The sequence below is a fragment of the Rosa chinensis genome, chromosome 2 (assembly GCF_002994745.2).
Source record: "Rosa chinensis cultivar Old Blush chromosome 2, RchiOBHm-V2, whole genome shotgun sequence".
NCBI lineage: Eukaryota > Viridiplantae > Streptophyta > Magnoliopsida > Rosales > Rosaceae > Rosa > Rosa chinensis.
In genome coordinates, this window is record NC_037089.1 from 42,834,268 (window position 1) to 42,851,952 (window position 17,685).

The following is a 17,685-nucleotide window of genomic DNA, read 5'->3' on the forward strand; positions in this document are numbered from 1 at the left end:
TAAACAGGTGTAGTAGCGAAGTGTTTGTGTAGTAGCAGGGCCTGTTGGCGGTGCAGCGGCACGCTGCCTTGTTTTATGTTCAATTTTCTGCCTCCGTGTATATTCAATATTTTTCATTTTATGTTTGGTCACTAAACCCGAAAACCACAATCAAATGCCTTCCAACATTACAATTCCCCAAGAAAATATCACACCAACCTAACATTAAATTTTGGTTTGGCTTAGAAAATCTGAATCAATTTCAACCTTTTAAGAACCTTTGCAATTCAAGATTTTGATCGCCTTCCCATCCTACTTGTTGAAAGATCAAAAAATGATAGGCAATAGCAAATCTACAAACATATCCCTATCTTCTGCACATGAAAATATATATACTAACACCGAATCCCATACGATTATACACAAAAAATGAAAATATATACAAATATATACCAACACCAAATCTACAAATATATACTAATTTGGATGACTGACTTAACACCGAATCCCATACGATTGGTGCACCAAAATAGACTACTAATATGTTTGTTAAGTCCTTTAATTGCTCTTCTTCCTCTGTTTCTTCGATGGTTTCTGCACCTCAAAACCTTCTAGTTGCTTCTCTTTCCGATCGGTTCTTTCTTTGATTCTCTTTATCGCTGATCGTGTCCTTCGTTCATTTGATGGAGCAGTAGCATGAGCAGGAACAGCAGCAGGAGCAGTAGAATGAGCAGGAACAGTAGCATGAGCGGGAACAGTAGCAGGAGGAGCAGCAGTAGCAGCAACATCTTCATTGGCCTCTTCATCTTTTTCTACCCTTTGCACTATCATCATTAGTTGTTTGCATTTGTTTCTCCATTTTCTAAGCTCTTCTTGCTTCTTCTTCAACTTTGTCTTCAACTTTTTGTATTTTTTTGACACTTCTTCTTTTTCATCCCACAATCTCTCTATATAAGCTTGCTTCCTTTTGCAGCTCTCGATAGCACTTCCCGCCATATCTTGTTTCAGCATTGCTACATCTTGCCAATGCTCCACTGTATTGATCTGCTCTTCATCAGTGCTTGGATAGCCAAATTCATCGTACTCACTTTGCAACAAGGCTTCCCATTCATCGAACCAAACTGGATCATTCCTACACACAGTAGCATACAACCTCACCCAATTATGAACTTTCTATATTCCAACATCAAAACAACCAGCATTGCAATCCACACAACATGAATCAATATAAATGCAAACCATATAAAACAAAAAAATAAGCTAAATAATAAAATAATAGAGATACATACAAATCTGTTCATTCACAATCATACCATATAAATGCAAATCATACCTGCTCTTGTACTCTTCATTCACAATCTCTTCTACAATGTTGTGCAAGATTTGATCAGCAATATTTGCACCAGCCTCAGTAGCAGCTTTTTCTTTCCTTGCAGCTTCATTCACAATCTCTTCTATAATACTTTTCAGGGTTTGATCCATAAAATTTGCATCGGCCTCAGTAGCATCTTTTCTATTCCTTTCAACATCATCAGCCTCAGTGGCAGCTCTTTCATTCCTTTCCATTCGATCTGGTTCTCCTCCTTCAGTTCCATCCCGATCCTGATCGACCTCAGTAGCAGCTTTTTCATTCCTTTCCATTTGATCTGGTTCTCCTCCGTCAGTTCCATCCCGATCCTGATCGACCTCAGTAGCAGCTTTTTCATTCCTTTCCATTTGATCTGGTTCTCCTCCGTCAGTTCCATCCCGATCATGATCGACCTCAGTAGCAGCTTTTTCATTCCCTTGCATTTGATCTGGTTCTGCTCCTTCAGTTCCATCCCGATCCTGATCGACAAAGTTTGTTTCATTTTCCTGCCCCCCAAATCCAGTGTCAAAGCTAAAGTCATCTCTAATACCATCCGTAGCATCCTTAACCAAAAGAAAATGATAATTCAAAAAAATTAGAAAATAATGCAGTATCACATTATTACCAATCAAATTACATCAAAACAAGGTAAAGATCCAAAGTAAAGTAGACCAAAAGAAATCTGCATAAACCGAGAAACTTAAATTTATTTACCTCTTCTTCCTCAGTTGCACCCAAATCCATGTCATTGACATTTACTCCACTTGTGGTTTTTGTTTGCATTCCTTCCTCTCCTTTATTCTCGTCAATCTTTTTCGCAAAATTCATGTTGTTCATATCCACCTAAAAAACAAAGCAAAGATGATTTTAGTAAAAATGTACACGTAGCTGCTATAAATGTAATTTTTCATTGTAGTTACCCAATCTCTTAATGTCATGTCTTCATGTTCATCTTCGAAACCTTCTGATTCATTATCAGCTGTCTCTTCTTCATTTCTACGTTTTTCCTTTTCAGCTGGTGCAGTAGCACCCTCATTCGAGATCTTATTTTCTTTACTTTTTGCTCTCTTTTCGGCCACCCGCTTTTTGGCTGGTTTTTTGGCAGCTACTGTGGCCTTCTTTTCTTCTCTTTGTCTTTTCTGCCCCTTTGCCTGTGCAGTAGTAGCATGCTTTGATGGAGGGTTCTCAAAGTCATCGTCACTGTTTTCCTTGCCATGTTTGCTTCTATTGTTGTCGGCAACTGCATTATCAATCTGCAATAAAATATTTTTCAAGTTAGTAGCATATTGCACAGTATCATAACCATATATAGTAGCAGACAGTAGCGTATCCATCACCTCTATGTCATCAACTTGCATTTTCTGCAATTCTTTTGTGAATTGAGGGAGACTACACTTGACGCACCCTGGAGTCATTGCTTCTCTGCCTTTAATTTCAACAAGCATAGTACTCCTCTCGCATATCCAATACTATAACAAAAACAAAACAGATATAAGTAACACATAATTTAACTATACAGTAGCAATAGGAGTAGCAGTAGCAGTAGTGACTTACCTGGATTAATGCTACACACCCACTGATTTGCCTTGCTTTTCCCGTTGTGGCAGCTTGCAAACACAATAACAAATAGTCTCTAACAGCTCTTGCCCAGTTATATCTCCTCATTGTCTCAATATCAGTGATGCATTTCACAAAGCTCCATCCTAAGGTAGACCCCGAGCTTGCAAACAGTAGTGTGATGAACAGATGCAGTAGCAGCAACTTTGTCATGTTCTCTATCCACCCAGGAGCTTTTTCCCTTAACTGCTCATCAATACAGCTCATGATTCTTGCTTTTTTTTATCCTTCGGTCATTTGCAAAGAACCTTTGAACAAGAGGATGATCAGTCGGCTTCTTAGGATCATCTATTGGGTTTGGCACCGTGAGAGCTGATTTTTGGTTTGGCAAACCCAAAATGTAGTGCACATCCGATACACTTATTTCTGCCAACTTGTTTCCAAACTTAAATTTCTTCAAAGCCGGCTTGTAGCATTGCACTAACCTATGCATCTCTCGATCTGATTTTGCAGTTGTGTTCTTAGTCATCAATCCCTTGTCATAAGCTTCAATCAAGTTCCAAAATGGCGTCTTCTTCAACTCAGCTTTCAATCTCATCTTTTCTTCACGATTGAGCTGCTCATACACTTTATGAAGCACATCATGGAAGGCAATCATATTGCACCTGTATTGGCAATATGATTGTTTCTGGTCTTTGCCACTGTTCCATGCTCCATCATTCTTTTCTTCTTCCTCCTCCTCTTCTTCATTATCCGGTTCTACCCCGTCTTGTTCTTCTTTGTCTTTTTCATCCTCAGCTTCCTCATTTTCTTCATCCTCCTCTTCTTCCCTATCTTGTTCCACTTCTTTATGCTTTTGTCTCTTTACTCTAGTGCTTGGAAACTTTATCCTACATGCCAGAGCTCTTCTTCTCACTGGTTTTGTGTGATTATTCCTTGTATCATCACCCTTTTGCACCTACACAGAGTAGCCAATTTGAATTATAAACAAAGTAAACTACAAAACCTTTGATTTACAAAAAACCAAAACCTTCAAATAAATTTCAGAAATACAAGAAACTGCACACAGTAGCACATAAAATAAACTGCACAAAGAAACTTCAATTGAACACAGTAGCACATAGCAATAATAAACAGCAGAATTAAACTTCAAATAAACACAGTAGCACATAGCAATAATGAACTGCAGAAACAAACTTCAATTTAACACAGTAGCACATAGCAATAATGAACAGCAGAAATAAACTTCAAATAAACACAGTAGCACATAGCAATAATGCACTGCAGAAACAAACTTCAAATAAACACAGTAGCACATAGCAATAATGCACTGCAGAAATAAATTTCACAAATACAAGAAACTGCACACAGTAGCACATAAAATAAACTGCACAAAGAAACTTCAATTGAACACAGTAGCACATAGCAATAATAAACAGCAGAAATAAACTTCAAATAAACACAGTAGCACATAGCAATAATGAACTGCAGAAACAAACTTCAATTTAACACAGTAGCACATAGCAATAATGCACTGCAGAAATAAACTTCAAATAAACACAGTAGCACATAGCAATAATGCACTGCAGAAACAAACTTCATATAAACTGCACACAGTAGCACATAGCAATAATGAACAGCAGAAATCAACTTCATATAAACTGCACACAGTTGCACATAGCAATAATGCACTGCAGAAACAAACTTCAATTGAACACAGTAGCACATATCGTAGTTATATGCACTGTGTAATTTTCTATTTTATAACAAATTACATCTAAGTTATTGACAGAATATTGTTTGACAGATACATCCTTAAAAGATGAAATTAAACATCCAAGGACAACAAATCAACGGCAGCCCAATGAAACAATATTACAAAAACTGAAGCAAAATCCTGTGACTAGTTTGTACTAAAGCTTTGATTCTTTATAATCCATTATTTCAAGAACTGATTTCAATCGATTCTACTGCTACTTTCGAAGACACATAAATTAAGGCAGCAAAATTTGAGTAAGAGCTTACCTTATCAACCTCCATTGGAGCCAGATTCAAGCAGAGTGCTACTGCTTCGGATCTCTTGCAGTGCGTTTTGGATCCGTCAGAGATTTTAGGGTTTCTGACTGAGTGCTACTGCTTCCCCTGAGTGCTACTGCTTCCCAACACTCCAAACTAAGTGCTACTACTTCCCCACACTCCAAACTGAGTGCTACTGCTTCCCCACACTCCAAACTGAGTGCTACTGCTTCAAACGGCACAATCCTTAACGTTTTCTGAAAATTTTCAAGGTTATGTCAGTCAATTGTATAATTAGCCATAGTGATTTCCACATCCAAGAACCAACTGAAACTACCGTCAACTATGAAAACAATTAGACCAGAAATCTTTAAACCCTAACTGAAAGGAATCCAGAAAATTTTCTCAAGTCGGTGCCAGTAAATTGTCAAATTAACTTCGATTCATTTCCAAGAAATAACTAATCTTACAATACTCAGATAATTAAGCGAAAACCCCAAGAAACTCGAAATTAGAAAAGCGGTACTGACCGGAATTCACGGTCACGAAGCCCATCAGATCGTCGCCGTCGTCTTCGTGAATGGTGAGCGCATCGTCGTCGCCGGCGCGATTCAGATTAGAATAAGAGGCGAAGGTCGATTCCGGAATCAATTTGAGTGCTACTGGAGATTTTTTTGCAGTGCTACTGCTTCGGAGATTCAAGCTAGATCCGTCGCCGTCGTCTTCGTGAATGGTGAGCGCATCGTCGCCGCCGGCGCGATTCAGATTGGAGTCAGAGGCGCAGGTCGATTCCGGAATCAAGCTGAGTGCTACTGAAGATTTTGTAGTGCTACTGCTTCAAGCCAGATCCGTCGCTGGAGAGAAATTCACGTTTGGGCTTTTTTGCGTTTTGTGTTTTGGGATTTCAGGTTTAGGTCGTTGGATTGTGGCAGTGGCATAAGCGTAAATTTTAATAAAAACTGAACATTTTAGTCATTTTGTAACATAATTCGAAGCCAGGCCCAGTTACATTTGGTTTTGGACCTGAGCTTGTGTCCTTATTTGTATAAAATAAATTGAAGGTGGGTTTTCTGTGTTTATATATTTGGTCAGGTGCTACTGTGTAATTTTCTCAAGAAAAATTGATTGAATTTAACCTAATAAATCATTGTAAAATTGAATTTAAAGCTAATTTTCTCAAAATTATAACCATATCAACCGACAAATATCATGCCGGATGTCTCCCAGTTTTAAAGCCATACGGCCCATACAAAGAGAGTAAGAGACATCACCAGTAAGGCAACACAATACAGGCCGTGAAACCAAGAGTTTATACAAAGTTGGGAAATAGAATTCACTAGATAATCTCTCCCGCGCGATGCCGCGGGGTTGTTTGCTTACTAAGCTTTATACATTCTTTGTACAAATATTTACATAACCAGCACTGATTTGTGACATGACAAAGAAGCACCCGAAGTGATTCAAATACTACCTTGCAAAAACCCCATTACTCGTTTGTGACATCAACTAAAATACCAAGCAGAAAACTTACTTGTTGAACAATTCAACCCTGTATTCCATCTCCTTCTCTGCCATACCAAAAATTTGCACAGAATTATTTAAAAAGCATGAGTTCCAGGACAACAACTTAATAGCAAAAGAGTACCAATCCATCTTTAAGAGTAAAAATAAACCATCTTGTCGCCTTCTAAACTCTCAGGAAATACCTTTGTTTCATTAAGATCAAACATTCATCACTGACCAATTAGACAATATGCTAAAATTGATTGCACCCAAATTGACAGAAAACAGAGGTTCCAAATACCCACTCAGAATTTCAATAACAAAATCCCAAAACTTTCCCAAAGATCTAATCTTTGGCACACCTGAATTCCTTTTCACATTCAAACATGGACACAGGAAAATCAATGAAGAAAAGAGTATGTACCTGTTCCTTATCCAAACCCACTGGAAAGTTGTTAGCAGCCATTGGACTATGAAAAGTGGGTAAAAGAAAACCCGCTTCAGTTTGGTGCTCAATGATACGAATTTGAATCTCCTGAATGCCTGTAAAAGATTGATTGTGGTAAATAGCTAGCAAGTAAAGAAATTGGAAAATCGAGAGAGAATGATAAAAGAGGGGCTTACAGTGCATTCTTCTTCTTTCTTCCTCTTGGTGGGTGCACTTGTTCTATCACTCCTTCTCTCTACCCCTCTCTCTCTTCTTTTTGTCATTTTGTGCAGATCAAAGCAGTAAGTTCTCCTTCTCGTTTTCCTTCTCTGGAGGAAACATGCAGAGGTATCGGAACCACCCGACGCAATACGCTGGGAACACCTGATACCAATGTTTCTGGGGTATGGATTAGAAAGGAGGCCTTGTCAAATGAGTAGGGGAAAAATCCTGAAAAAGAATGATGCCAATAAAACTATTGTACAACACACCAATATTCAAGCATATTAAAGAAGAATCCATCACATTTTACATTGTGATCAATGAATTTTTCTTCAAAATATGAACTTTTAAATAAGAAAGTATATATGAACAGATCATTTTCATTGATCTTCGACCAAATAAGGTTGAGAATTCAAATCAAACATCAAGTGGAATTGAACACAGATTGTCAAATAATGACATGTACCTGCAACTGGAGCTTCTTCCCAGTCAACATTATCTTCTCCTTCATCTTCAAAGTTTTGAGTTGACGCCAACCTGACGACTCTTTGCTGCTTCTTCTTCTTGTCTTCTCCTATAGAACAATGAAGAAACAAATGAGTGAGGTTTTATACTTATTGAAGTAGGATATGAGTGACATTCTTTCCGCTTTCTTTTTGTTTTTCTTTTCTTCGCAAAAAAAAATCCATAAATCAATCCATCCAAAAAAAAAAGAATGCTTTCCAGTGAAATTAAGGAACCCAATTCTGAAGCAATCAATCAATTTAAAAAAAAAAAAAAAAAGTGCTTTGCAGTGAAAATAAGCTTTGGGGAATGAGAGTTTCGCTTACTTTTGAAGGGAGGGCCTCTTCTTCTCTCCCTTCTTCCCCCCGTATCCTTTGGTCTATCTCTCTCTGTGTCGACCAAATATGAAGCAGTGGAATAGAGGCAAAAAGGCAGATAGAGCGCAGGTGGTGGCTCAGCAAACCTACAGGTGTGGCATAAAAAAATGAAAAATGAAACAGAAGCAGATAGCAGCAAAACATAATCGAATTTCAAACCAAAACATTTCAAGTAATCAAGTAGTTATAGTCATAGTCAAGTAGCATGAAAGTTAGTACATTACCAGTAAAGAGGTTGTTGCATATCATGTTCTGTGCAGATTAGTAGTTGGCTTTGTGGCTTTTTCCTCATTTCCTTGAAGCATTTTGGGCAAGCTAAATAGAACGGCCTTTCTTCTAGCACAAATTTGGGTATTTTCGCTCTGCAATATACCAGTTCATTCTGAAATGTACAGCAGAAAGAAAGCATTGTTTTTGTATATAGGAGAAGTAAAACTAAAAACTCTATTGTTTAGTAATTAATAGCTCAATTTATATGAAGTCAAGGAAGGCATGATCCTATAAAATTTCAGCCATCGTTATTGAAGACTTACTTTTTGTCAATAGCATGCTCCAGTACATCATTGTCCTTGAACGAACTTTGTAACTGATCATTAGTCTTCATATAAATTGTCCAAATGTTAGCAGCTAAATCACAATATGAAATAGGCCAATTAGAAAATTGAAAGAATGAAACCAATTAGTGACAAAATATACTCATTAGTCACTGTGAACAACATACTTTGTGTGAGAGTGTGCAATATGGTGGCCTTCCTTCAAGTTTTGAGCTGCAAAGAAAAGCCAAAAAGGCAATTAGCCCTGAAGAAACTGAAAAGAAATTGACATAGTATTTCTTGGAGTAATTGTCAATGTTTCCTTTCAACTGAAATATTTATTAAAGGCATCACATAATGCACATATTTCCAACTTAATGATTTATATTCTTTGCATATCAGAAATTGAAATAATAAGTTAGCTTAGTTTTCTGATATTTATGCTGTACATCATACAATTATTATCTCTAGAAGTGCAAAAGTACACAAAATGACACGAACTATGCAGTAGAAGAATATATCTTACTATCACAGTGAGGCTTAATCCTATGAAATTTCAGTTATGATTAAGGATATTTTTTGATGAGATATTACTGAATGGATGAAATATTTCTAATGAATATCATTATCAGTGACAACATAAGCCAAATAAAATTCTGCCATTTAACGAAAGAACGAATCAAAGAGACACCCAACCCAGAAAAAAATATGATGACAATGAAGAAAAGCCTGAACTTGCAACCAAAAGCTTGGTATGGTTGCAACTGACGGCTGTTGAAGATGAAACCAGCAAACTCTGAACTTTCTCTGAACACAGTTTATGCCCAATGCAAAAATTGAAGGAGCAGGGAGTGAATTACTTTACTGATAGAAAACGTAAACTATAGACAGATTCAAAAGTGTGCACAGCAAGAATTAGAAGGATTACCTTTCTTGGTAAGCAGTGGTTCCAAATTGAGGGTTGGTAAAGTTGTCGCCTATGAATCTATGATGAACTCATCGATGGCCGGAGAAAGATTTGAGAGGTTTTGCTATTGAATGATGCGGGAGAAACTTGAACCGAGAGAGGAGGACTCGGTGGGTTTTAAAGACTTGGGTCCTTGATGCAACTAACCTGCACACGTGTAACTTCATTCCTGAAATTTGTTTTTTTAATAATTATACATGGACTGATGTTGATGTGTAATCATATATCTCCTGTGGTCCAAGTCTAACATTGATGATGTATCTTCGTGAAAAAGAGTACCAATTCCAAAGGAGGAACTCCAAGACGACCAACCCACCAAGGAATATCCACAAAAGTACATCTGACATATCATGTTGAAACCCTCTTCTTTTTCAACAGACATAAGAAGTGGCTATATTATCCAGCATTCAAAATCAATTGTGTCACCTCCATGATCAAATAGTTGGCCCAAGACGATTCCTTCTTCTTTGCTGGATCAACTCCTCATCAAATCTGTGTTTTGCATACACAAATATCAATGCTCAATTCACAAAATCAAATCATCAATCAGTGCAGCATCTTACCGTGATTGTTTTACTCTTGGGCTCCATTTTCTGACACCATTCTTCTATTCTCAATTGTTAGCTTGAATTCTTTTCATGGGCATTTTCTCATTATACGGACAAAGAGGTTTTTTGTCTATTTTTTTTTAGCACATGGTATGGTCAGCATTGTGCAAATTATATAAAGGAAAATTTGAGAATTTGATCAAGTACAATATTTATAAATTTTGAAGAACATCTTTGAATACTATATTTTTCGTATATTTGTTAGGCAATCCATTATTGTTTTGTATTAAAATTTTCAATCCATCTATCGAAGTAACTCTTGATAATGCGACGTATAATTGACCATGAGTGAATACTGGTTCTGGAAGATAAATACCAACTTGCTTTAAAGATTGGCCCTGACTTTTATTGATTGTCATTGCATAACATGGTCTAATCGGGAATTGACGTCGTTTTAAAATAAAAGGCCATTTGTTTTCAGTTGCTGTTAAAACAATTCTAGGCAGGTACACTTGATGTCCTATATTATTCCCTGTTAGAATTTTTGCTTCTATAATTCTATCATACAAATTTGTAATTATTAATCTTGTTCCATTACACAAACCAATTGCTTGATCAATATTTCTCAATAACATTATAGGCATGCCTATTTTCAATTGTAATTCATGTGATGGCAATCCATTAAATTCAAGACTATTTAAAAATTCAATAGGATATAGTTCAGCAAGAGTGTCATGATTTTCAGATGCGGTACTTATAGTGTCTGAACTTAGATATGTAGTTATATTACCAGGCAATAGATTAATTGCATGATCATTAATATCTCGAACAATATCGTTTCGTGGTGTTACAATTGCTCGTTCTCTCAAATAATCAAAATTGTTATATTTTGCATCAAAATCAGGATAAGTTGCAACAAAAATTGAATGTATTGGATTTATGTATGTAACAATAAGTAAACTTGTCGGAATTTCAACCCAAGATGCATCTTCATCGATATCATCATTAATGTCACATTTGAGACCATCACCAATTTCCAAAATCCATTTAGCAAAAGTGGCTATTTTTTCTTTTTCTTCATCATTAAGTCCTACTTTTGATAATCGCATATTTTCTGTCAAATGAAATATTGTAAAATTAGACCATAAGTATGAACTATTCAGCGAAGCATCAATAATTTGTTCTTTTGTTCCTCCAGTAACAACGGGCAAAATTTGTCTAAAATCACCGCCAAGTAAAATAGGTTTACCACCAAATGGAATGTCATTATTAGATGTATCGCTATGTGGTAATATATCACGAAGAGATTTATCAAGCGATTCAAAACAATATTTATGATTCATTGGAGCTTCATCCCAAATAATTAAATCAGCCTTTTCGATTAATTTTGCAAGATTTGTACCTTTCTTAATAGGACATATTGAACAATCATTGACATTGAGAGGTATTTTAAATCGTGAATGAGCCGTTCGACCGCCTGGAAGTAATAATGATGCAATTCCTGATGAAGCAACTGCTAAAACAATTTTTCCTTCAGATCTCAGTTTGCTTATTATTGCATGCCATAGAAAAGTTTTTCCTGTTCCTCCATGGCCATGAACAAAGAATGTACCAGGTTTTCGTTCTTCAACAACTTTGATAACTGCTTCATATACATTTTTCTGACAAAAATTTAGTTGTGCCATTAATACAGAATGTTCTATTTTCAATGTATTGCAATCATAGTTTAACTCTTCCCTGAGCATTCTGTTATGCAGTTGTTGCATCATATTTTCATCAGGCATCGGTAAATGATAATTTTTTAAAGAACTTGATGATGCATTGAATTTTTTTTCTAGTTCAAACAAAAGCCTATTTTTTCGTTCAAACTCAGATACATTAAGATTGGGCATAGCAAATTCACGTCGAATTTGATTTGGGATATCTTCACTCATGTTTATCCAATGTGTATCAAAAAGTAATTGCGGATTGGCAACATCACAGAATAATAATATTGTAACAAAAAGTTGTCGCATTTCTAAAGCAGTAGCTGTGTGTGAAGAATCTAATAATGCTTCGATCCATTCTTTATCGTCTCCTAGTAAACCAAAACATCTGCAGGTTTCTTGAAATGAAGGCTGTACAATACCGTTAAAAGTTTTAATGGAATCATAATTAGTACAACCTTTTTGTATATGTAAAAGCATTCTCAAATAATATAATTCACCAGATGTAGGAAGTACATTCGTTATTCTGCCAATAGAACCTTTTCGTTGCCTCGGTTTCCAATATTTCTTATTATTATCCCAAACAAATTTAGAGGGAAATTCGATATAGCTTAATGTACGTGCTTCATCATAAGTTGCATTCGCTTTAAACCATCCAGTCAGCGTGGTATCTTCAGATCTTTTAGAATTAATGATTGACTCAAGAGATTGGGATTCGTTAAAAATCACATTTTGTTCCAAAGGTAAATGAACTGACAAACGTTCAACAGCAGGATGTCTAGAGTGAATATCATATGCAAATAATCTCCAAACTGATTCTGGAGGTGATAAATACCTACAGTTCAAGTATGTTTGTATTTCATCATTCAAATTGTCTTGCAGAAGAATCCTAGCTCGATCTGGTCCTTTGTTAATGTATTTGAACAGATATTTGATAAGCATTGATTGAGAACATGATTCAACATTTATGTGAGCATTGTATTTTAATAACAAATTTGCATTGTAAGGTACTACAAAACTATTGTCAACATTAACGCCATTTTTCACAACAAATCTAGTTGAATCGTCTCGTCGTCTATAAAGTGGTGCAGCATTGGTTTCAAATATAGTGTTTGCTTGGTATGATTTAGGAAAAAATTTGGAACATTTACCATCTCGCATGCACGGAGATTTTGAGTTTATATAACCGCAAGGACCATGTATCATGAATTGGGAAACAATTTCATAAAGTTCTGGTTGTATATATTTATCTGGTAATTCAGCACAAATAATTGAATCTATGTCAATAGCTGAATAACATTTGTATTCCTTTTTTAACCAAAATAGCATATGAGAATGTGGAAGTCCTCTCTTCTGGAATTCGATTGTGCAAAGATCTGTTTAAGGAAAAAGTTAGTGAAAAATAAGAAGAAATTAGCTCAAATATACTAAAATTGATGAATTAAAAAGAAAAGATTGAAGTGGTAGATCAAAAAACATACCTGCTTCAATATTTCCAAAAGGTTCACCAGATTTTATATATGCAACTAAATCGTCAAGTTTCATTTTGAAAACTCTTGAAATAATGTCTGGTCTATCTTCTGGTTTGAAGCCTGGTTTGTTTTGGAACTCTCTTGTAATTTCAGGCCATTTGACATTGCAAGTGAAGGTTATGAATAAATCCGGATTTCCATACCGTCTACATATTGCCATAGCGTCTTGATAGTTATTGATCATATATCTAGGACTTCCAGTATAAGTACTGGGTAATATTACTTTTTGACCCAAATTCCGTGCATCATTATCGCCTCTTGAATGTGCATCATAAATACCCTTGTAAGCTTCACTTCTTAAATTTTTCTGATTTTTTCTGATATAATCCAATCGATCTTCTTCAATAGTTGCATAAGAATCAACCAAAAATTGCTGAAATAGTCTTCCACCTTTCAATAAAGTTCCGACTTGGTTAGTCCGTTCTTGAATTTGATATGAAATAAAACTACGCATTGACATTTTTTCACGTTTTTTCTGACTGCGTCCTTCAGGGGTTTGCATTTTTAAATCTGGACTATAACCATCTTCGCCATGTGGAAAAAGGATTGGATATTGTAATGACATATATTTTGAATGTAACTTTGAGACACGTTGTAAGCGTTCATCTTTTAATTGGACTACAATATCTCTATTTGAATTAGAAAGGCCTATATCACCAACGATCAAACCACTAATTTCATTACATGCAGGCTGTTCATATTGTCTGCTGTCAGTTAATTGCCGATCGAGCATAGTCATATGAAATGTCGGCAAAGAAGCATTTTCAAATTCATTTCTTTTGGTTCGAAAAAGTTTAACCAATTCATTCACATCATCAAACATTATGATCAACTGATGAACAATACTTGGATCAAGCTTATGATTTGATTCATCACTGTCAATAGCTCTGATCTGATTTGTTACCTCATGTTGAGTATCATATACATATAGTTGCGCATATTTTGGAGATTCATTTTCGGGAGGTAACAAAGATCCCATTAAGTGATGAACTTGACCACTAATTTTAAAAACATAAGGACTGGAACCATCATTTATAGTGCGTTCAATTTTTGCTCCCATTGAAGTAAAACAAAACATGGAATTGTAAATCCGAATATTTTGTCTGAACAGTAAACTTCTATGTCCTTTTGTTGGGTCTAATAATTCATCAAGAAATTTTGGTGTTGGACGTGCTGATGGAAGTGTTACTCTGCCATGCTGACAACATAATGTGAAAGTCGGAGATTGATTTTGATGTGTCACTTTTGTAGATTCATTTAACCAAAATAATGCGTTGCAATAACGACATTCGAAAATTTTATCTCCAAAATCTGCATAACTTGGACAAATTCCTGCAAACCATAGAAGAATATTTAAGTCACTAACAAAGAACTGAAAAATTAATATGATCACAATTTAATAACACAGCATTGAAAATATGAATAACCATTACCACTTCTACTTCTTTGATATGATGCTTGACCAATGGTTGCTACAGTTGAAACCTGCATGGATTAGGAAACAAATTGTTTACAATAACCCTTTTTCATTATTAATTACGCATTCATAAGTATACAAATAAGATGTATTACAGTTTTTTGAGAATTGACACGCATTTTTTGTGATCTTGGACATGATGGCATAGCTGAAAAGAAAATTAACAAAAATTAGCATACTTGAACAGCCGAAATGAAGGAAAATAAAACTATTAATACCAATGTAGATAACTTATTATGAACCAAGTAATTCATTAGATTCTTTATCTTAATTATTGAAATTAATTTTTCATATATAACAAAACTGTAAATATTGATAACAAATGCATATAATAATTACCAGCGGTATCAGGTACAGCGTCTGTAACACCAACAACAGTAGATGAAATTGAATGCTCGACCATAGTGGAATCACCAGCTCTTTGCTTTTGTCTTTTCTTCCTCATATTCGAGAAATTCTCTTGACTACTTTGTGAAACACTGAGTTCATGTTCACTTCTCTTTTCACCCAAAACAATATATTGTTTATTTCTTCCATGTCGAACCGCCATTTCTGTACATAAATGATTAACTAATCATACATCATTCATAAATATTCTAAAATATGACGATTAATTTTTGGAGAACTACTATTTCTTAGGCGAAATACATCAACACATAACTTCATTTACAATCACATGATCCTGCGACTTTCTGCAGTAAATAAAATACGATCAGACTACCTGGATATAATGATAAATGAAATGTGTACTATCAACATCACTATTCCCATTAGTTAAGAAACTGTGCTCACTTTTGAAAAAAGAACAACAGCAACCATTAAAGAAAATTTACATAGAAAATTTCAATAGCTGTAAACATACAACCTCGAATATTTATATCTGAAGCCGAAAGAGCTAAAGAAGTTGACAGCACACTGTTCCTCAGATCTGCAGAATAAAAGGAAAGTATTTACAGAATATCATAATACTTTAGATGCACAAACACAGAAGATGCTTACAGAACCTGGGATACGTAGCTACCTAGATGGTGATCAAAGTAAAAACATCATCAACTGCTGTAAACTTGAAGTTTAGAGCTCAAATATTGAATCATGGTTTATAGTGAAGAAAATGGGTAACCAATGCAAAACTCTAGTATTTATAAAGATAACGATTAACAAAGTAGTCCTTCTTTTAAGATTTGGTTTATATGACTTGGATATATCACTTGGTGGATTACTCTTTAACATTTTCTAGAGCCAACCATGAGATCATGTATTTGTTTCAAGATCCGAGCAACAGATTTGGTTTGGCTTGGATTGGTTCATATTTGCTTTATATAACTTGGATTACTCTTAACATTTTCCAGAACCAACCGTGAGATCATGTATTTTTATGAGACTATCTAATTTCATTAAAAAAAAATTATCAAGTTCAAACTCAAAAAAATGCATTACAATTCCCTTCTTCTGTCATGATTAGAATGCGAATATTCTGAACCAAAGAGCACCTCCAAACACATGATAACTGAATTAACAACCATCTTAATTAATCTATATAACCAGCAATAATAAATACCAATGTAAATACAAAAATCCTATATCAACAGGCACATACCTGAATAAGAGCAAGAGACTGGGATAATGGCAAACGATGCACAGAGGAACAGCAGCAGATAAACAATGTGTACACTTTTTTGCATACAATCTAGAAAATCCAAACAAAACAGCAATAAAATTTTCAAATTAAGTATAAAGCTGCCAAACGTAAGCACAAAGCTGCTCGAACCAGAAGCAAAAGCCTAAAAATAAATAAATAAATTGACACACCAAAAATCTGGCACCTAGTATGAAAAGAAAAATATGCTATTTTCAGAGTTTGACTTATTCTTAAGAGCTAAATGAATTAGTTTTAGGTGGCGTCCTTAGAATTGTGTTCTGATCAGCAAAGTTTGTTTCTGATGATATGTAAAGAATATCATTGATTAGTTCTTTGAGTTTCAACTACAGAAAAAACACAACAAATCTAACTTCAGAGGGGTTGTTTGCTTGGTAAGAAAAAAAAAGCTTGAAAGGCTATTTCAAAGAAAATATCCAGAAAAATGTCCAGATTGACCAAATTGAAAGGGTCATGGTTATTTATTATCCATATTGAAATGTTTTCCATAATAGAAGCAAAGGCAAAAACCAATGCTCTCTAATGATTGCATAAAATGCAGACATGAAGAGCAGAAAATCATAACGAAGGAAATCAAAGGCTTGGTTCTATTATCTAAGCATTAAAGTGAATGTATGAAGTTTATGAAGTTAATTAAAACGTAACAGAAGCAGGGTGTAACCGGTGGAGTTGGAGGGCAGCCACTTATAACCTGCAAATACAATAAAAAAAAAACTGATCAGTAACCATTAGAGAGCATTAGATTCTCTAATCAGAAAAGATAACTTTAGATCTCTATCAAAAGTGGATTTTAAGTCAGTGAAGTGCATGGTATACTAATAATATTATTTCTTGCCATGTCTGTTAATAGGAATCAATATTAAGAGTAATGATTGATGAACATCTCCTTTGACTAACAACCTGCTAGAAATGCTTGACGTACATATCACTGTAAAAATCTCGTTTGAGAAGCATGGAAAGCACAATATGGACTGTCATAAGAAGCTCCCAACAGCAAAATCACTAAAAATTTGTTGTTCATTACTATAACATGGTAAAGCAAATTTTGAGAAATCAGAGACTGAGTTATTACCTTTACATAGTGATATTTGATCTTGTGGATTGAAGAAACCAAGAATATATAATCATGATGGAGCAAGAAATGAAAATTACCAATACTGACAGAAAGAATTGAAAAGAAGGAGATGAGGATTCACCTCAACTAATGAATTCTCTAATCAAGTCTGGGTTGGCTCTGATGTTGATCTAAGAAGCAAATGAAGAAATTTGAAGCCGGCTAGCAATCTGTGTTGAATTAGATTAGCAAAATTTAAACTGACTGAATAAGAAGGA

At 35.1% G+C, this 17,685-nt stretch overlaps 2 protein-coding genes across 2 annotated transcripts; both read right to left on the reverse strand.

The window, feature by feature from the left end:
* Positions 1–281: 281 nt before the first annotated feature.
* Positions 282–5,152, reverse strand: LOC112184311. Its single transcript, XM_024322574.2, has 8 exons — positions 4,910–5,152; positions 2,882–3,842; positions 2,665–2,796; positions 2,248–2,580; positions 2,042–2,170; positions 1,313–1,890; positions 450–1,111; positions 282–365 (listed from the first exon to the last, which is right to left on the reverse strand). Exons 2-7 carry the CDS (start codon positions 3,149–3,151, stop codon positions 538–540), a joined length of 2,016 nt encoding a protein of 671 aa, XP_024178342.1. The 5' UTR covers positions 3,152–3,842; positions 4,910–5,152; the 3' UTR covers positions 282–365; positions 450–537.
* A 915-nt stretch (positions 5,153–6,067) lies between these two features.
* Positions 6,068–9,418, reverse strand: LOC112185663. The gene is made up of 9 exons (XM_024323931.2): positions 9,395–9,418; positions 8,655–8,700; positions 8,467–8,531; positions 8,158–8,295; positions 7,883–8,019; positions 7,519–7,626; positions 7,028–7,280; positions 6,828–6,946; positions 6,068–6,468 (listed from the first exon to the last, which is right to left on the reverse strand). The coding sequence occupies exons 4-7, from the start codon at positions 8,223–8,225 to the stop codon at positions 7,111–7,113; spliced, it is 483 nt and encodes a 160-aa protein (XP_024179699.2). The 5' UTR covers positions 8,226–8,295; positions 8,467–8,531; positions 8,655–8,700; positions 9,395–9,418; the 3' UTR covers positions 6,068–6,468; positions 6,828–6,946; positions 7,028–7,110.
* Between the last annotated feature and the right edge of the window lie 8,267 nt (positions 9,419–17,685).